The sequence below is a fragment of the Notolepis coatsorum genome (assembly GCF_963971535.1).
Source record: "Notolepis coatsorum genome assembly, chromosome: 19".
NCBI classification, from domain to species: domain Eukaryota; kingdom Metazoa; phylum Chordata; class Actinopteri; order Aulopiformes; family Paralepididae; genus Notolepis; species Notolepis coatsorum.
In genome coordinates this window covers 78958200-78978992 of record NC_140183.1, presented here as the reverse complement: position 1 = coordinate 78978992, position 20793 = coordinate 78958200, and the positions used below count along the sequence as shown (strand labels likewise).

General features: G+C 42.9%; 3 protein-coding genes across 4 annotated transcripts in view; 2 read left to right on the top strand and 1 right to left on the bottom strand.

Moving 5' to 3' along the window:
- Positions 1-341: 341 nt before the first annotated feature.
- psenen (presenilin enhancer, gamma-secretase subunit) lies at positions 342-6291 on the bottom strand. Its single transcript, XM_084336187.1, has 4 exons — positions 6178-6291; positions 5315-5409; positions 2822-2926; positions 342-1121 (listed from the first exon to the last, which is right to left on the bottom strand). Exons 2-4 carry the CDS (start codon positions 5373-5375, stop codon positions 982-984), a joined length of 306 nt encoding a protein of 101 aa, XP_084192313.1. The 5' UTR covers positions 5376-5409; positions 6178-6291; the 3' UTR covers positions 342-981.
- A 3092-nt stretch (positions 6292-9383) lies between these two features.
- On the top strand, positions 9384-13756 carry LOC311246568 (uncharacterized protein; the record flags this gene model as incomplete). Its single annotated transcript, XM_084336718.1, has 4 exons — positions 9384-9764; positions 11361-11439; positions 11591-12957; positions 13217-13756. Exons 1-4 carry the CDS (start codon positions 9453-9455, stop codon positions 13754-13756), a joined length of 2298 nt encoding a protein of 765 aa, XP_084192844.1. The 5' UTR covers positions 9384-9452.
- A 738-nt stretch (positions 13757-14494) lies between these two features.
- Positions 14495-20793, top strand: part of kmt2bb (lysine (K)-specific methyltransferase 2Bb) — a 102756-nt gene continuing 96457 nt past the window's right edge. The window contains exons 1-5 of one of the 2 annotated variants that reach the window (XM_084336983.1): positions 14495-15601; positions 15722-15915; positions 16085-16198; positions 16461-16620; positions 17715-17940. In XM_084336983.1, coding sequence (XP_084193109.1) covers positions 14620-15601; positions 15722-15915; positions 16085-16198; positions 16461-16620; positions 17715-17940 — 1676 coding nt within the window. In that variant the 5' untranslated portion in view covers positions 14495-14619. Of the gene's footprint in view, positions 15602-15721; positions 15916-16084; positions 16199-16433; positions 16621-17714; positions 17941-20793 lie in introns of both variants that reach the window. The other variant, XM_084336982.1, reaches the window with a different exon arrangement.

Here is a 20793-nt window from a genome sequence, read left to right as displayed (position 1 = left end):
GTCCGTTAGGTCATTTGGAGCCTGTCAGTCAAACTCGTGACCGACTAAAAATGGCACTATGACCCCCAGGGTGGGTGGCATTTAGATTGAGTTTCACAATAGGCGCCCAAGAGATTGGCCTGAAGCTTTTAGAAGTCTGTTGTTGCTATGGCAAGTATTATGAATAAATATGGATACAATGGCGTGTTATCTTGCTCTGAAAAAAGCTCTCACCCAACAAAAATCCACATTAGAGACAAATCCAATTGGGAGAGTGTTGTCATTCTGAAAACAAGTACACCTGCATGATGCACTTTTCAGTGATTTGTAAGCACACCTTGCATAAGCTCTAAATTACCATAGCAAATAAAGACATTGACGATATTATTCAGAAAGTGAATCAATGTTCCATTTATTTATCATTCATACACAAGTAAAAAATATTTTAAAGTGTACAACCGCGCAAACATATGAACTGTCACACTAAACAATATATTGAGGAGAAAGGTGCAGCGTTTCTAACCCATTTAAGCCAAGAAAAAAAACTAGAATTATTATTCATGTTATCTATTACTGATCTGTCCTGGAAAACCCTTAGGTTGTATTGTATATAGTGGTCAATATAATGCATTTAATTTTCTCATTGGTAAACATTTCCTGCCTGTCAGTCTTTAAAACAATTCAGGGATAACAATAGAAATGATGTTGTGATTTGTTGTCCTATTCTGATGGTTATAATGCTGTATAATTGGCATTTTATCACATTTTGAGTTTGATAAGTACCCGGTACTAAACAGTGTACTTTGAGGATCCAAGGATTTTCAGGACACAACCCTACGTCAAATCTGCCAATTCATTTTGCCATGGTTAGATCAATTTCCAAAGCCAGACACAGCCATCACAATTTATCATCTATAGTCCCAGTCGGGACTCGGGACATGCTCTGGTTTTATAGTGGACCACTGGTGATTCAGAGTAGAATTGCGTCGAGCTGTGAATGTCTTAGGGAATGCCAAGTGGAATAGTGAAGGAAAGATAGTCTGCCACCTCCCCCCACTCTGCTCTGAAGTGCTGGAATATGGTTATCCATGTGGTGAGCACTGCTACCCACAACAGCAGCCCCAGCGCCGATCGCTTTACATCTGAAAAAGAGATGTCATATAATTAGCCACGCCATTATCGTCACATTACACATATTTACAACCGCTTGTCTTGATTATGTAAATGAGGGCCAGCTAAAAGGACACAGATATGATTGCCTTAATTTTTTTTCTAAAGATAGCCAGTATTAATATTTTATTTGGTAAAAAAAAAAAAAAAAAGGCAACATTTTGGACAGGTAAATCTAAATGTATTAATATGAATAACTCTTTCCCCTAGACTAGGCGTAAGAGTGATGATTGATATGTGGTGTTATCACAAGACAAAACTCCACTTTACTGACAAGGAGACTGAATTTATGGACTGATAGAATATTTTCTTGAGCCGGTTACATACGTAGCTTTATTTCATAGTTGTGCAACTAACAGCTCTGAACCAGAACATATGCCCATATACACAGAAAACCACCAGGGATACATTCACACTTCACAGTATGTTTACATGCACAGAGAATAGGATAACCTCCTATTCGAATATTCGAAAAACCAATGCCCTGGGAGGTGAATATTAATAATTACCACATGTCTTTCCTATGCATTAGAAGTGACGTACTATTGCTCCGTCAAAAGGTCGAAGATAGCTTGCACCCTTGTTACCGGCGCAACTGTCACAACCTTGTTAGCGGCACAACTGTCACACCCTTGGTACGTGCACTATAGTCATCTGTGCATGAGCGGAATATTACAGGTGGACAGGAATATCATGTTGATTGGTTGGCGGTTGGTTTATTCATAGCGGGGCTATATGCAGGGGGCTGAGGATGCATGTAAACAGTCTCACCCAAATAAAACCTGAACTGGAATATGGCCAATCGTCGGATTACTCTGCTTGTAAACAACGCCACTGACTGCAAAAATAGCCTCCCATTCACTCACTGAAATAGCTCTAGAACATGCGGCGTCAGGATGTGACAGAGTCTTGTCTCTCTTATTTATGGCTCAGGGAGAGCTATCGGCATGTTCCAAGAACGATAGTTACGTAGTATAACTCTAGTTATATGAATGCAGGCAATGCATCTTGCAGACATCGGGTCTGCTCCCACATTGTCCACGCCTGCAGTGTGGAGAGTTCCGAGACAGCGCAGGTGGACTGAGGAGCATATCCACTGCTGTTCGATGCAGGAGGGGGGAGCGTACACCGCCCTATCTGTTTATATAGGCTGCAGAGGTTCGGCCGTCTGTCCTGACCAAGACGTGATGGCCCCTCAGTAGGCTGTGAAAAGTGTTTCAGCACTAGCAACACTGCTCTGAGCTCCGGCACATTGATGTGAGGGGCAGGGGTCTCTATCCACTTGCCCCCTATTGCATGAGACTGGGAGCTCAGGTAGGCGTCACGTGGGACGGGATGCTGCCCATGGGGACAGGAGGGTTTCATTCAAGTAGATTGGTCAAATTATTTCAGCTGGAGTGCAGGGAGAAGTCCAATAAGAAAAGCAAGATGCAAAGCCTGCATGAAATATAACTGTCAAAGATCATAGGAGTAACATGAGACATCCGTTTCAGGATCCACCAATCAGCCTATTGATAGTTAGACTACTTAGTAAAAGATAGAAAAGGCAATTGCTCCTAACAAAGACATGCTTTGGCTAACAAATGATTAAGGTACGTTCAGAGGGGGTGTGGGGGGCAACATGCAATTCAATATAATGTGTTTCACAATTTCACAACAAATTCTTACTCACATGTTTTAATCTGGAGTTGTTCAGTAAAGGCTGGCTTTACAAAACCCTCTCGGAAAAACCATACAACATTCACCAGCCAAAGGAAGGGAAGGAATGCAAAGCCCCCTGAGAGAAAAAAAGAGAACCATGATCAAAATGTATTTACAGTGGAAGAGAAGTAGTAGTGTGCACATTAGGGCTGCGGCAATAATTGAATAATTGCGATTATGAGATGATTGCAGTTATTTTGTATGATCGTGATCACTGCATTATTTTCCCCTTAAGAACTTTCAAGTTGATTGCAAATTGGTAAAAACTCAATCTAAAGCTATAATATGTTAGATGCTAATCTTCCCTCGCTCCAACGTTTTCATTGCAAAGTGACACTCATCATCTGATCATCACTGATCAGGGCACAATTTGGATTTAAGCAGAACGAGACAAATCAATAACCACAATTAGCCTATTTGTTTGCCATTAATACAAAATGTTGTGATTGCAGAAGCCCTAGTAATGCAACCTTTGCTACGCCATATGCTGGATAGAATATTTTAAGTAACAGTATAATCTAGTACAGGGGTGGGCAATTATTTTTCCCAGGGGGCCGAATGAGCAACTGAAAATATGTTGGGGGGCCGGGCCAAAATTCCAAACTCAATTATGCATAATATACATTTTATTTCTATATAAAAAGCAGTAAATGGCATTGTTTTGACCCCTGGTAAGAGTGTATGTTATTATTTGGCAATTAAAAGGTGAGGTTAGCTTTCAAAAATATCATTTATTCAAATAGAATTTATTTCCAAAATGATAAACAAAATGTGAAACATTAGTAACAAAGGGCATTTTGAGTTTCATATACTATTGAAACAATGATTTTCTTAGCTTTCTAAAGACATCACATCATCTTATAGCAAAAATAAACAAGACATGTCACTGAACTGTGTAAAGAAAAGTGTCCCAGTTTTGTAGCCTTTTTTACTTTACATGCCTATATTAAACATTTAATGTTTTCAGAACTGTGCAAAAAAAAGAAAAAAAATATCAAGTGTCCCATTTCACTTGTTATATTTCCACATTTTAGTGTTCTTCAGTTATTTTTTTTTCATTCAGTGTGATAAATCCAGTCTCTGTTGAGCTTTAACAAGTCCATCAAAGTCAGGTTGCATGTCTGAGGTGGAGATGCAAAGCACAGCTGCCAGATGTTCATCAGTGAGAGAGGATCTGTACCTGGACTTGGTAAACGTCATGACTGAGAATGTCTGTTCACATATGTAGGTGGATCCAAAGAGAACCAACATCTTCTGAGCATGTCTCCTAAGCGTATATTGTGCGTGTGAACGTTGACATGAAAAGAAACTACAGCAAACTGTAGTTGATCACCAGGTATGTTTTATTAACGTAGAATAATTCATATAAGAAAAACGATAGGGAAATCTCTTACCTTTCTCCACTGGTTAAAAATGCCAGGAACTGAAATTGAAACTTGCTGTGCGCCGTGGTGATATGTGTTTATTATGAAATGACAATTGCGTGTCGACACGCCCACTGCGCGAAGCCTCCTAAATAACTTTTTCCAGTTTGCACATATCTATTATCTATGACTAATTCTATCTATTTTTAGGGGCAAATGCGAGTGAAATAGTCGCGCTGTGGTTACATGACGTCATTGCTATTTTAAAAGGTAAGAGAAAGGTAAGAGATTTCCCTATCGTTTTTCTTATATGAATTATTCTACGTTAATAAAACATACCTGGTGATCAACTACAGTTTGCTGTGAACATTATGATATGTGTGTAGTGTTCTGATAACGACGGCTGGGCAGCGGGAGGTGGATGCTGGATTTTGCGAGAAGCATGCAGCTGCAAAGCCGCAGAGCTGGACAGCTGTGCCTGCACAGTGCAATACTCCAATTCAGCCATTGGCAATTCAGCCGTTGGGTGGGGGGCGCTGTTGAGCGGGCCTGTGACCGGACCTGAAAGCGCCCCTGCTCTGCGGCTCTGCAGTTGCATACTATTGGGATTCGTTGGGAGCAGCACGGAGTCTTGACTCTGGACTTATTTTATTTGGAATATAATGACTGTATACGCAAAAGTAGCCTAGTTTTAAGTTAAAATATTATAAATCTACATGCCTTGAGGATGTCATTCTTTACATTTTGCCTATCAGGCAAAAAAAAAACTGATACCGTGGTATATACCGTTACCGTCTATGCTTCAAATTATACTGTGATATAAATTTTAGACCATACCGTCCACCCCTAATGTAAACCTCCTCAAATTAAAGCTGACAGTCTGCACTTTAACCTCAGTCATTGTTCCATTTCAAATCCAAAGTTCTGGAGTACAGAGCCAACAAAAAAAACTGGACTCAAGACTTACTGACTGCAATGTATATGCAGTGTACTGCAGTGTAATATGGTATTTGTTGTGATTTCTTAAAGGGAGGTGGGAAAGTTTTAATTGTACATTTTATCCAAACTGACACTATTTGCTGCTGATTGAACCAACCTACCAAAATAATATTTTCTGCATAGGCCGAGTTTCTCCTCGTTGGGGAGTCGCTCCAGATTCATGGTGATTGGTCCTTTGTAATCTTCTCCAAAAGACCTGTTGGTGGTAAACAAAAAGAAAATGTCTTGATTGTTCTCTAGGCATAGAACTGACGTTACGATTCTAAACTTTGCCTGCGTAGGACGTTGGAAAAGCCAAATTACGTGCGATCAAACTACAAAGTCAGACACATTTATTTGATTTGTCGACCCACAAAGACAGTTTACAACCACATATAGCCAATATATACTTACACATGTTCTCTCAAAACAGCCAATAACAACAGTTTGCGACAAGGAACTTTATTTAAATTGCCATAGTAGGAAGTCGGAATTTCCAGCCTCTGGGTTTATAATCGAATGTAGAAAATTTACTTTACTGCCAATGTTCAGTTTAGAAGAAAACATTAAAATTTACACAACATGTTGTTAATAATTTCCGGTGAAAGGGGGCAGTGTCGCACCGTTAAATGGCTCCGGGCTGGTGCGACAATGCCCCGAAATGTTTAAACAAAATTAAATATTTTCTTCTAAACTGAAACATTGGCTGTAAAGTAGCAAAGACAACGACGTCGATGTTTCTAGCCGTTAAAATAACGGCAACATTAGTCTAATAACGCAACACAACATTTCGTGGCTGGCCAACAAAAACCGTGTCATATGATTCATCATATGAGTGCATTGGCTAAGTTAGCTAGCCAGCTAACAATTTGCTTGCACCGACTAGAATGCGTTCGACAGTAGGAGGGGTCGTTCTTAGTCATCTTTGTAACGAATTGTCTCATCAACAAGAGGGTTCAACTCATTTGACATAATATTATTTTACCTGGTAACCTCGAAGCTTTGGTTAACCGTCTAATATCGACGACAATAAACGCACAGATAGCTCAAGTCAAAACGTCAACACAAGAGACGCGAGTGTGTTTTCCCTGCTTCCGTGTTGGAAGTGAAGGGACGTGACGTCACGTTCGGGAGCAATAGGGGATATCTGCAGAGCCGCAAACCCAACGTCAAACCGAGTACAAGCCACGAAGCCCCGCCCAGACGTTGGGATTGCGGCTCTGCAGATATACCCTACTCTTCGGGAGCTTGCTTCTCCCACTTTACATAATTAGTCATTTTAGCCCTTGTCTAGATTTCTTGGACAAAGTTAACACTCTCCTAAACCGGTGCACAACATGTCACATTCTTAAATCAATCAGAAATAAATAACGCACGCACATCCTCCGTTCCTTTGGTGCCACTGCTGAGCCAAACTGTAGAAACAGTAGTACAAATAATGCTGCTATTATTTGTCACAATTAAAACACCTTGGAGCATCAAAAGTGAGTTGCGAGCCCCGCTTTTTTTTGTACATTCCTTAATTAAATCAACACATTTAGCAGAACATTTTGTGATCCGAAGAAAGATTACCTATGTTTTTTTACGAGTAAACTGGTGATGGATATGTTATCCTATATTATCCTACACTTTGCATTATGGCTCATTTGTTTGTGTGATATATTGTAATTTATAACCTCGCTTGATGTTTCCAAGATTCCAAATGCGTGTTTCACTAGTGGTGGGGTTTATTGCTACCATTCAACACCAGCCATTCAATGTGGGGTCATAATTCAAGGGGGATCAGTGTTCATTGTTTGCTCTGAGCATGTTAGATTATAATTGGATTTAGTTAATCATTTAATCCTCCCGAGTACCTGTAGTACCTGTTTGCATGGCTGAATTATTTGGGATCCAGCCAAGTATTATTTATTAAAGGTAAAGTTGCACATTTTACAATCTATCTGGGGGCCTCATAGACCAGCCAGATGCACTTAATAGTGACATAATCCTGTTTAAATGCAACAGAGGTATCTTGGATTCTTATGAGCATAAAATATTTTGAGCATTTCCTCCTATGTGACGCGCCCCTGAGTGTTGAGTGTTTCTCAACTGGTGGGTCGCGAGTCTCATTGTGTTTTTTTTTAGCCCTAGTTGCACTTTTGTTGCAACCCCAGTTATCCCATTAGTTCCCCCCAAACTTAGGTCTGTTATGTTAAGCTAAGAAATCTGCTAAGAAGCATATATTATTTATTATAATTTTATTTCATTGGGTTTTTAGCCCTAGTTGCACTTTTGTTGCACTTTGAGTTTATTTCATGTTTTTAACAATGCATGAAAGATTGTGTATTACTGCAAAAAATAAATAAAAAAAATCATAGTGGTTAAGAAATTTGGGTCGCGACTTAATGACTAAGGAAAATGTTGGGTCCCGAGGCTAGACCAGTTGAGAACCACTGTACAGTGATCAGCTTTCCCGTTTTACATCTGGCTTGTGAAAACATGTCTTGCAGTTCATACCCATTTGATGCACAGCAAGTTATTTTTCTGTATAGTATGTTCACTCATTCAGAAAGCATTGTGCCCACTGCACATTTTACAATCTATCTGGGGGCCTCATAGACCAGCCAGATGCACTTAATAGTGACATAATCCTGTTTAAATGCAACAGAGGTATCTTGGATTCTTATGAGCATAAAATATTTTGAGCATTTCCTCCTATGTGACGCGCCCCTGAGTGTTGAGTGTTTCTCAACTGGTGGGTCGCGAGTCTCATTGTGTTTTTTTTTAGCCCTAGTTGCACTTTTGTTGCAACCCCAGTTATCCCATTAGTTCCCCCCAAACTTAGGTCTGTTATGTTAAGCTAAGAAATCTGCTAAGAAGCATATATTATTTATAATAATTTTATTTCATTGGGTTTTTAGCCCTAGTTGCACTTTTGTTGCACTTTGAGTTTATTTCATGTTTTTAACAATGCATGAAAGATTGTGTATTACTGCAAAAAATAAATAAAAAAAATCATAGTGGTTAAGAAATTTGGGTCGCGACTTAATGACTAAGGAAAATGTTGGGTCCCGAGGCTAGACCAGTTGAGAACCACTGTACAGTGATCAGCTTTCCCGTTTTACATCTGGCTTGTGAAAACATGTCTTGCAGTTCATACCCATTTGATGCACAGCAAGTTATTTTTCTGTATAGTATGTTCACTCATTCAGAAAGCATTGTGCCCACTGCTCCGGAGTTGTACCAATGTGTGCAATGGTAGAGTCACGAGTGGGCTTGTTTGCACATTATATCAAAACCAGTTTGTTTTTGCTCAATACCACCATTGTGGTCAGCCATATGGAGATGCAGAGCTTTTTTTGCAACCTTTACAGTTGTGCAAGTACACAGTTACTTTACTTAAGTAAAAGTAGAAATACCCAGATAAATGAGTACTCTGGTAAAAGTAAAAGTCCTCCATTCAAATTCTACTTAAGTAAAAGTAGAGAAGTATTTGCTATTCAACGTACTTAATTATTTAAAGTAAAAGTATGGAATGCATTCTACATGATGTCTGTGTATTCTGGTGCGTGGGAGCATTCAACCCTTGATCCATTGACCTCTACAGGTTACGTTAAAGTGATGTGGTCCAGTTATGCTGCTCTGATTACGTCCTCTTGAAGTTGGCAGGGCTTCAAATGTGAAAGTATATAATCTTCATAAAAATGTTTGCCATGTTTTCTATGCAAACTATTAAATATTTTCCTTCAAAGTAACTAGTAACTGATGGGTTCAGAGATGAATGTAGTGGGAGTAAAAGTTCCCTAAAATGAACATACTCACGTAAAGTACAATTCGCTCGAAAATGTACTTAAGTTAAAAATACTTAGTTACTTTCAAGTACTATGGGTAACAGTACTGTATATTTGCATATCATATGTCACAAATGTAACAGTACTATATCCCTGTATGTCATGTAGGCTATGTCCCTATGCCATAAATGTCATGATGTCATATTGTGTATGTCATAAATGTCACTATGAATTGAAAATGGGGGACCCTGATGTAAACAAGACAAACGTCTTTCTCTGGTCTGCATCCTCTTGCCGTACTGTATTGTACCCATTCTGCAATCTGTTAAATAAAGTTTCCATTCATTCATTCTGCTTTCAAGTTTACCCTGGGGAAAAAACTCACTTTCCCAAGCGGCACCGCGGTCTCCCCTCCCATCTCGCGCCTTCCCTCTTGTCTCTCCTCAAGCTGCTGCCGCTACTAGCTATCGGTGTTGTTGTTGAAGCAATGATGGCGGCGGCGGGATGCGGATCACCAGCAACCGCGGCTGCCATGGGAGGCCAAGGTGGTACTGCTGCGGCCAGGGGTCGCTTCCCCGGTCGGCCGTGGTCGTCTCGCAGTCGTTTGCGCTCCGAGAAGCGATGGCAACTCGGTCGATCGGGGACAGAAGCGGACGACGTGAGCAACGGAGGCCCGAGGCCCACAAGCCTGGTGCTTTCGTTGAACGAAGACCCGTCTCATTTGCGCCTCCTCGGGATGGAGGCGAACCACAAGAGCCTCGGCCAGGTAGGATACAGCAGCTCGAGTGGGAGTGAAGAGGTGAGGTCCCAAACCAACCCAGGAGTTAGTATCTTTATATTCATCTTTACATGTTGCGTGTCTTGAGTTGTGTGTGTGTGTGTGTGTAGGTGTGTAGGTGTGATGGCTGTGAAATGATCGTTAGCACCCGTATAGAAATGTCAACAAGCTAACGTGCTAAGCTAACGTGTTTTAATGCAAAGCGTTAGCTAGCACGGGGGGGGGGGAGCGGAGGCTCGACTGTTACTGTTTAAAACCATGGCGTTTAATAATAAAACGTATAGCTAGCTATACGGGGGGAAACTAGTTCAGATAAAGTTGAGTAACAACAGTGCTTTTCTTGATTACTACTAGTCTGAAACGCAGTTGTGTTAAAAAACAATGGAATTAATCCGAGATCATACAAATAAGCCAGGCAAGTGGGGACGTCAGTTTGTAAACATGGTGATTCCATCCAGGCCCTTCGTTATCATTATTACTAGCTAACGTTAGTAGCAGCTGGCTAACACAAAGAAGGGAACAAGCTAACGTTAGCCAGCTGCTTTTGCTGCCCCGCCGTCCAGACGCGCAGATTGCACCGTAAAATATAACCGAGCTAACATAACCAGTGGCATTGGAAAACTGAATAGCGCAATAAACAACACTACCTAGTCTAAAGTGACCGGTGTAACGTTATAGCTAACGTTAGCCCGTCTCCGAATAGAAGTGGGGTTTGTTGAATCGATGCAGGAGGAGGAGGAGGGGGGGAAGGGCTCTAGCTCCTCCAGCTACCTTGCACCGCCAGGTTATTCAGACTGGTGCTGCACAAGTGTTCCCCCGATTCATTCGCATTTATTCTTGTTCTTGTTGTTCAAAATGAAAATGACACACGTGTTTGGTCGTTTTAAACGACCATGTTACATTATGCATCGCAGTTGTTAGTCTAGTTGTCATGTGCATTTCAGGCCGCATCATCTGCAGGCTAAAGTAACAACCAGGGTGTTCTTCTTGGAGGGAATCGCCCAGATGTGAGCAGTCTCTCTGAGTGCGACCTGCCTACCTTTCCTCGCTGCAGCACAAACGGGCACATGGCAGTTACATGGTAGTTAGTACCATATAGGCACTCAGCCTCCATCAACTAGCCAAGGACATACAATTTCCCTCCTTTTTATAGTGGAATAATGAATCATTATTATGATGATTTCCCTCTTTTGCCTATCGGATGGTAATAATGATCACATCTAATATGTATGATGATGAGAGAATGGAAACAATTGTGCATGTCTTGTTTGTGATGTTGTTTTTAATATCTGGGGTTGTATATATGCCACTTTTCTGTTTGATTGATCAGACCAATGCTTTGATAAAGTAGCTGATTCGACGAATGTGTTAAATGCTTATGTTTATGCTGTGTGCATTAAGACTGTCTCACATGCTTAATATTGTGATTAATTAATTTAATGTTTAGCGTTAATGGTTGGTCACTTTTGATTTATCCATTTGATCACAAATGGATGCCAGTGACTAAATGCTTTTTATTAAAAAAAAAGATATAAATCTTTGCTAAAAGAGTAGCCTCCACCACAGAAGGATGCAAAGTTGTGCTTCATGTTTTAATCACCTGCTCTTGTATTTTAGGGAGACAACTTCAGCGGATTCGAAGCTGAGCGAAAAGGCTACAAGGGGCCTTTGCGGTCCAGACAAAATCCTTCCAAAGGTAAAATGTTCCCGCACAACACATCCACATTAGTTGTGATTGTAGAACACGCAAGTTATGACTCAATGCCAGGAAGAGCACAGTCTCAATTCTGCATTCAGATGTTTTCTGAAATGTTGTATTCATTCATTTGTTGATTTGTGCTCTCTAGGTAATCCCGTCAATACAAAACCCAAACGACAACGGGAGAAGCCACTGATGGATACTACTCCAACAGCGGAGGCGGGCACCACCTCTCCGGGTCTGGAAAAGGAGGAAAAAGCCACGCAGGAGGTTCACAGCTCTTCCCCCGACGTGGAACCCGCAAAGGGCGGCAGGAAGTGTTCGAAAGGAAAGAGCGCTACCGTGAATAAGGAGAGGTGTTCTGCTAAAAGTGGAGCGTCTTCAACGACACCAAGGATTACTATTAAGTTGGTGGCCAAAAAGAAAGTAAAAAAGGAGAAGGAAGCTCAAAATAAATCTGTGAAGAAGCTAAAGATAAAAGGATTTCAGTATGAGCCGAAAGCCGAGGAGATCCAAGGCGACCAGATCACGAGTGCTCATGTGAAATTAAAGACTGAAACTAATGAGGATAAAGAGTGTCTAAACGGTACAGGGGATGACGGAGGGGGAGCTCCACCCTCGAGGAGGCGCGGAAGATCTGCCTCAAAGACAGCTGAACCTAGTCTCCAGACTAGCGGAAAAGTTGAGGTCGACGACCAAAAACCGGAGGAGCAATCGGAAAGCCAACCCGACATTGTGCCGGAGAGCGGAGACACGGAGCCAAAAACGAACGCAAAGAAATCAAAGCGGAAAGAAATCATCACAGAGAGTAACACTGAGGGGAATAAGCTGGTGATCCGTAGGAGAAGTAGAGCCACTAATCCACTCTCTGAAACGGTCAAAGACTGTGTAACACAACCAGAAAAAAAGAAAGTCAGTTTCTCAGAGTCAACGTTGGCGGTTTCAAGTTTGGAGGAGGCTACACCAGTGTCCAAGAAGGAGAGACGGAGGCAAAGCAAGAGGTTAAATAAGGACAATAAAGTGCTAGAAATCAATGTCCCGTCATCCACAGAACCCGACAAACCAGCTGCCGAATCCGTCGACAGTCTCCCCGTGAAAAACGAGGACACGAAGGTTCCTGGTTTAAAGTTGACTAGAATCAGAAACCCCAAATTTGATGAATCTAAAGCTGGCGGCAAAAGAAATTCTCGAAAGAAAAAACGGAGCAGGTTTTTGTGGACCCCCATGTTAGTGAAGGGAGAAAGCAAAGTGCAGGATACTGAAACCACTGTCAGAGTAACAGAGGCCCGGGAGAGCACCAGTGAAGTGGATCAGTCGTCTCTGTTGGACACCAGTGTCATTAAGTGCTTGGAAGGGATTGGGAAAACCACAGCAATTCATAATGCTGCCCCAAGACAGAACAAGGATGATAATGAGAAGTGTTCAAAAACCAAGACTGAGATGTCATCGTTTGAGGACAAGTCCACTTTACAGGTGGAAGTTGAAGTGGAAGAGGACACCGCTAAAACAGATGTTGTAAAAGTTGTTCCACCACTTCAGATTAAAAAGGTCTCCTCACCTGGTAAACATAAAAGCTCAAAGCCATCATTTTTAATTCAGCAAGTTAGCCCTTTGCCTGAAGAGAAAGAGGATATCATTAAAGATTTGAGTGAAGTTGATGATGATAAAACATCCAGTCTGGACACGCAAGCCTTGCCAGCCCCCAGGCTAAGGAGAAAAACGCCAGCCCCTGTTACACCACGAAAAAAACGCAGTGGTCATAAACCTTGGACAGCTCAAAAGCGGAAGCTTAGGTCAAGTGCAGATGCTGAAGATTCTCCAGAGGTGCCTGCTGAAGATTCTGCTCACGCTTCAACTGAGGATTCTCCCTCACGGGTTCTCCCTGAAGATTCCTCCTCACAGGTTCCTCCTGAAGATTCCTCCTCACCGGTTCCTCTCAAAGATTCTCCCTCACAGGTTCCTGTCGAAGATTCCTCCTCACAGGTTCCTCTCGAAGATTCCTCCTCACAGGTTCCTCTCGAAGATTCCTCCTCACGGGTTCCTCTCGAAGATTCCTCCTCACGGGTTCCTCTCGAAGATTCCTCCTCACGGGTTCCTCTCGAAGATTCCTCCCCACCGGTTCCTCTCGAAGATTCCTCCCCACCGGTTCCTCTCGAAGATTCCTTCTCACGGGTTCCTCTCGAAGATTCCTCCTCACAGGTTCCTCTCGAAGATTCCTCCCCACCGGTTCCTCTCGAAGATTCCTCTTTACAGGTTCCTCTTGAAGACCCCTCCTCTCAGGATCCTGAGGGTTCCTCCTCAGAGGTTCCTCTAGAAGATTCCTCCCCTCTGGTTCTCCCTGAAGATTCTCCTGCGCAGATTCTTCCTGAAGATTCTTCACTGGTTTCCCCTAAAACTTCATGTCAGGGTCTGACTGAAGATTCCTCACAGATTTCTGAAGATCCCCCGCTGGTGCCTGCAGAACCTCCCCAACAGATGTTGGACAATGAGGTGAAACCACAGATGAATGAGGCCAAACAATTGCCTGTGGCTTCCAAAACTAGGAGGCGGAAAAGTAGCTTTACAACACGAAAGAGATCTGTTAAAAGGAGGAAGTCATTGATCGTTCCTGACCTTACTCTGAAAACAGAGGTTGTTACATTGGAACCTACTGACACTGAGCCTGTAGTAAAAGAAGACACTCAACCAGCAGTGGAAGAGAGCAGCCAGCCAGAGGCGAACGAGGACACCGAATCAGCAGAAGAAGAAGAAGATGATGTAGTAGTAACTCAACCAGTTGTAAAAGAGGAAACTGACATTCAGTTAATAGATAGTCACGAGCCTTGTTTGGTGTCAGAACCCACAGCAACTGATCAGATAAAAACATGTCTGCGAAGGAGAGCATTAAAGCCATCAAAAAGAAGACGGAAAAATAATTGTATAGGACAGAGACCAAAACAAAGGACCAGACAAAGGAAAATTGTTCAGACTGAGTTGCCTGAAAGTGAGTTGACTGAAAGTATTGAGAAGGAGGAGGAAATTCCCATCCCAGTGGCTGCATCCACACCTGCCATAGAAGCTAAACTTATTGGAGTACATAAAAAGTACAAAAGAAAAAAGATTCCCAAATCAAATCTTAAGTTCCTTGGATCAAAAAGGCCAAGAGAATCATCCAAGTCCCTATCTAAGCAGGTAGAAATGAAACTTGCCAATGAGATTTTGAAGGAGGAAGTAACAGACACGTTAGTTGATGAATCCCACGCTGATGTGCTAGATGCTCAGCCCGGTAAATCAAAGTTCCTCAAAAACATCAAGCACTTCATCATGCCCGTTGTAAGTGCCAGGTCTTCACGGGTGATCAAGACTCCACAGAGGTTCATGGATGACGCTGGCATGTCAGTTTTGCCCAGGAGAAACTCTCCTAAAAAGGGTCTGCAACTTGGCCTGCACCTGCGTCCAGGAAAAAGGGGCGACGATGACACTGGCAGAGAAATGTCCCCAGATCTTCCAGCCGACGATGAGGACTTACTGAGTGAAGCCCAGTTGGATGTTAATCTATTTTCAGCCGAGGAACTGGAGGACACCGCCGATGTGACCGAAAGCTTATTCACAGAGAAGAAATCTGGAAAATCTGAAAAGAGGAGGTCTCTCCTGAGGAATCCCAGCTTCAAGTGGCACGAAGAGTCTGGCGAGGAGGTCTATACACTGGACAAAACTCTAGGGAACCAGTATGAGAATATACTTTTGTCTAATCCATTTGAACTGCCCGCCTTACCACCTCCCGAACCCCAGGTTGTCCAGAAGAAGAAAAGGCTCCCCAAGTTTAACAAACAAGCCGCTCAACTCAAAATTTACAAAAGATTGAAGAATATCAACCCAGGACTTCCCAGAAAGAGGAAGAATGTGGAGGTGGATAGTTTTAGTAAAACTCCAGAAGCTCCTATTGATTTAGCGGAAGGGCTCGACGACGAGGTCAAGAGCATAAGTCTTAGGCAGCGGAACACGAATACGGAGAAAGGCAAATCCAAGCTCAAGATCGAAGACCTCGACAGTCCTGGAGTGGTGAGGAAAGTCTCTGTGTGTGTCAGGACTACGAATTCCAAGTTCTTAACATTTCAATACGGCGAACAGGAAGACTTCACAGGGAAAGATGAGACAAAAGCAGACACATTTCTCTCAGGTAAGCAATATCCCCCCCCCCCACCACACACACAATTAAGCCATTTAATGTACTCTGTATAGTCTGCACGGCGTATAATGCTCAGCATCAGCAAAAGATTAAATTCATTACTTTTCTCAGCAAAAGGAGAGAAGCTGGAGCCCGAGCAGGAGTTTGGAGCAGACGGGGAAGGTGACGCTGCTGATTCTGAAGACAAGGGTGCTTCACAGAGAAGGCGCCTCACTGGTGCAAATAAGAGAATGTTCAATCTCCTCAAGAAAGCCAAGGTCCAGCTCATCAAAATTGACCAACAGAAACAACTCAAGACATCCGGGGTAAGGTCACACTCGATAGTTTCCAAGATTATTTTGTCTGTTGTAATTGCATGATAAGTATGTAATGTATGACCCGTATGTGATCGATCAGGACTAGGTTCTTAAAAATGTACAGCACGTTGCTCCTGAAGCACATAGTGATGGTACCTCTTGTCTGTGTTTCCTGTAGCGTTTAGCTGTCCCGCCGCCAAGTACAAGAGAAGCGACCTCTAAGAGGAGAAGGAAACCGAAGGAGCAGATTGAGCCTGATGTCACAGTTAAGACGGAACCTCCCCAAGGACAAGTAAGAGCCCCCCCCCCCCCCCAAAAAAGAAACAATAGTAGTAACTTTCACAATAGCAGTAGCTGTTACAGAAGTGTAAATAGTCTAGGCATTCAGCAAAAACTGATCACACAATAATCAAATTTAATTGTGAGCCCACTGTATTCCATATCTCAATCATTCCTTTATGGGTTTAATAATCGTTCTATTCGCACTGCCGGTAATAAATGTCAGTTTCCCGAATCCTCTCTTTCAGCCACAGCACCTCTCTCCCCTGTGTCAGGAGTTCCGGAGAGCAGGGGGCCCGCGTATCAAGCACGTGTGCCGCGCTGCAGCCGTGGTCCTCGGACAGCCTCGCGCCTTGGTACCCGACGACATCCCCCGACTCAGTGCCCTGCCTCTGCACGAAAGAACTGGCATTTCCCCCTCGGGTGTTTCGAAAGGTAGATGGTCCGGTGGTGATCTGTATTTCCTGTGTGACCTGGATGTCTTTCTTCAGGGTATCTGCGTGGTATTAAAAAGTCTAAATTCATAAAAAAAAATTAAGGACTTAAAGGGTGTTAAAAAGTCTTCCATTTAATCTGCACAGGTATTACATTTTTTGGGGGGCAGCCCGGCTGTCGGGGGTGGGGGGATGAAATTATATGATATTAAACATGAAATGTTTTTGTCGATATTTTTCGGGTATCTGCGTGGTATTAAAAAGTCTAAATTCATAATTTTTTTTAAGGGCTTAAAGGTTTTTATTTTTATTTTTTTATTATTATCTTTCTTCCTCCTTTTTCCCGATTTTCCCCCCTCCCACCCTTCCTGGTTGTTGCGTACTTTCCCCTACTGTTGGTCCGGGAGACCGGAGACTGTCACATGCTTTCCTCCGACGCATGTGCAGCCTGGGGCAGGCCAACCTGGCCGCGCAGGTTCTCACCGGGGAGAGTGTAGCGTGTGGGAGGCCACACTATCTCTCCTCAGATCCAACCCTCGCTGAGCAGGCGCCCCGACCGAACTGTAAGGGATCGCTGTACACAACGCCCAGGACCCACCCTTCAGCTTCCCACCCCCTGATACAGCCAATTGTATCAGCGTGAGAGGACAGCCAAGCTGATAGCAACGCCGGGAGCTGGATTCGAACAGGCGAATCCTAGTCCCTCCCGGTGTTGGTGACGAACGTAATCTCCGTTCGCCACCTGCCCCCCCTGCTTAAAGGGTGTTTTAGTCTTCCATTTAATCTGCACAGGTATTAAATTTTTTGGGGGGCAGCCCGGCTGTCGGGGGAGGGGGGGGTGGGGATGAAATGATATGATATTAAACATGAAATGTTTTTGTCGATATTTTTCGCGGGGCTACCACGAGCTTGGTGGGTCTGACGAGAGCTTGTATGGAATGTGCAAGAATTAAAATTGGCATGCCAGTTCAGTGTCGCTGTGTGTTCTTTTTTCTCTCTCGCTAATGCAGTCGTAAAGTTTGCTCCAAGTGTTATTAAATGTTTTTCTTAAAAGTCGTTGAAACCTGCTTGATACCCTGTTCTTTGTCTTTGCAGATGTCGGGTCTCTCTCTGAGCCAGATAGTCCCGTGCGGTCGGATCATAAGAGCAAGGCCAGAAAGACGGGTGGATTTGCTAAGAAGGGACTCGGGGCGTTCGGGTACCGTTCCAGGAGGTGTGGAGTATGCAAAGGCTGCAACCACGAGACTGACTGCGGCGAGTGCATGAACTGCCGTGACAAACCCAAGTTCGGGGGGCGCAATACCAAACGGCAGTGCTGTGTGTAAGTTCACTTTTGGATTTTCTGGCTCACTTATGCCTCATCTCCACTGGCCAGGGTTTTAGCCGTGCTGTGGCCTGTCTGGCAGACGGTGAGCGTCTCCATTGTCTTTAGAACCTGGCCACACCTGGCTGGACCCCCAGCTGAGACAGTCACCTTTCACAACCTGTCCAAAGCCGACTGGGACGCGTTATTTTTTTCGTAGCCGCAGTTTGCGGAGACGCTCTCTGATTGGCCACTGATGTTTCTGGTCATGTGACATGTGCGCCCAATCGTGTGACGCCTGTTTCTTTCACCGGTTAAGCTTAGGCACTCTTTCGAAGTTGGTTAGAGTTTGTCTTAGAGCAGGGCGATAGAACACCAGCCCTGATTCCAAACTCTAACCTTAACCAACTTCGAAAGAGTCGCCTAAGCTTAACCAGTGATAATCTAGGCGTTAGGTAGTTTGCATGCTGTTCGAGGCGGAAATGGGCAAAGACACAGCTCGTCACGCGATTGGGCGCACATGTCACATGACCAGAAACGTCAGTGGCCAATCAGAGAGCGTCTCCGCAAACTGCGGCTACGGAAAAAAATAACGCGACTGGGACGCGTGAATATTTTAGGCAACCAACTTGTGTTTAGCGTTTCTCTGATTGGCCAATATGCCCATGTGACCACGGCAGCGCGAGAGAGCTGCAGCGCGGAAATAGGCTGTCTATTGCCTCGCGCTGCAGCGCGGAAATAGGCTGTCTATTGCCATTCTCTAAGACAAACTCTAACCTTAACCAGCTCCTTAACAGCGCCTAAACTTAACCCTTCTAACCTTAAGCAACTCCGAAACAATGCCTAACCTTAACCAACTCCGAAACAATGCCTAAACTTAACCGGCGAAAGAATGCACGTTAAAAAATATTGCCATTCTCTAAGACAAACTCTAACCTTAACCAGCTCCTTAACAGCGCCTAAACTTAACCCTTCTAACTAGGGATGTCCGATATTATCGGCCGACCGATATTATCGGCCGATATCGGCAGTAAAATGTGATATCGGAAAATATCTGTATCGGTTTAAAAAAAATAAATAACAATATTTGTTATATATATATCCAGTGAAATTATTAGTTACCTGAAATTATTCAGTTTTTTGGACGGGGAAACCCTGCATATATCGGTATCGGTTGATATCGGTTGATATCGGTATCGGAAATTAAGAGTTGGACAATATCGGAATATCGGTATCGGTAAAAAAGCCAATATCGAGCATCCCTACTTCTAACCTTAAGCAACTCCGAAACAATGCCTAACCTTAACCAACTCCGAAACAATGCTTAAAGTTATGCCTAAACTTAACGGCGAAAGAATGCGAATGCACGTTTAAAAAAAAAAAATTGAAGGGAATCGAACTTGCCAGCAACGGGCCGTAGGATCCACAGCAATGCAGCGCTGCCAATTGAGCTAGTTCTGGATAGTAAAAAAGGGCGGATTACTGCTACATAATGCTGCCGCGACGGAGCTCTGCTGCTGCGTCGCCGCGGGGGCGTGGCTAGACGCAAGTTGGGCGTGGTTAGACACAAGTTGGTTGCCTTTAATATTCACGCGACTGGGACTGTTGTATCATCATGCTTTAGCTTGTGTGCCCCAGTTGTTGGTGTGAAATTTGAAAGGTTGAACAAATGTGTTTTATTCCCTTTTTTAACATAAAACGTTGAAATTTTAAAGGTTGCCTAGCAACTGCAGAGTTTACAAGAAACGCAATGGAGACTAGTGTTGTCACGATACTGGAATTTCGAACTTTGATACGATACCTTGAAAAGTATCGATATTCAATACCATTTTCGATACCACAGGGAAAAAGGTTCTATCTTAAAGGAAAACTCCAACATTTTGGGAAATTAGCTTATTTAACATCTTCCCTGGAGTTAGACAAGAAGATACATACCTTTATTGTCTCTGTGCGTGCATTTAGCTTAGGGAACAGTCGCTCTGTTAGCATAGCTTAGCTTCATCACTGGAAGTGAGGCAGATCCGGAGCCTTACAGTGTATAGTTTGATTGATTGATTGAAAAGTTTATTAACAGATTGCAGAATACACTCCAAATACAACTCCAAAACGTTCATGTAAACATGTTGTGGCCTGTGTATTCACCACGTGGAGAAATAAAAAATAATTGAATTAGACAATTACGTTTTATAAGCAAATATACTCGGAACTATTTTTTGGCCCAACCACTCCTCTCTGATCGCAGCCAGTGATCTCAACGTGACGCTGTGTTTGTTTACATTCTCATTCATTCAAAAGATCCGAACCGATTGAAGTTTATGGATACCATGACTTGAAATCCTCTTACCTTGACGATTAAAAGTCTCCCCAATTTAGAAAACAGTAATCCAATGGCTGGTATTGTTATATACATTATCTAACGTTAACACGAACCTAAACTAACTTTAGGTTAGTTGTAACGTTAGTTTAGGTTCGTGTTAACATTAGATAATGTACAAAATAAACGTTTTCCGCTGCTATAAACGTCGCACTTTTGACAACCCCAGAAAGGAAGTCATTATATATGCTTTACGATCCTGATCTGTGTTAGCTCCGGTTAGCTCAGAGCGTCCGGTATATAACAATACCAGCCATTGGATTACTGTTTTCTAAATTGGGGAGGCTTTTAATCGTCAAGGTAAGAGGATTTCAAGTCATGGTATCCATAAACTCGGTTCGGATCTTTTGAATGAATGAGAATGTAAACAAACACAGCGTCACGTTGAAATCACTGGCTGCGCTCAGAGAGGAGTGGTTGGGCCAAAAAATAGTTCAGAGTATATTTGCTTATAAAACATAATTGTCTAATTAAATTATTTTTTATTTCTCCACGTG

Coding starts and splice junctions, on each gene's coding strand:
- psenen (XM_084336187.1), bottom strand. CDS start 5,375: ATGAATCTGGAGCGACTCCCCAACGAGGAGAAACTCGGCCTATGCAGA. Junction 2,927..5,314: donor ATGCAGAAAATATTATTTTG/GTAGGTTGGTTC, acceptor TTTTTCTCTCAG/GGGGCTTTGCATTCCTTCCC. Junction 1,122..2,821: donor ACAACTCCAGATTAAAACAT/GTGAGTAAGAAT, acceptor TCTCTTTTTCAG/ATGTAAAGCGATCGGCGCTG.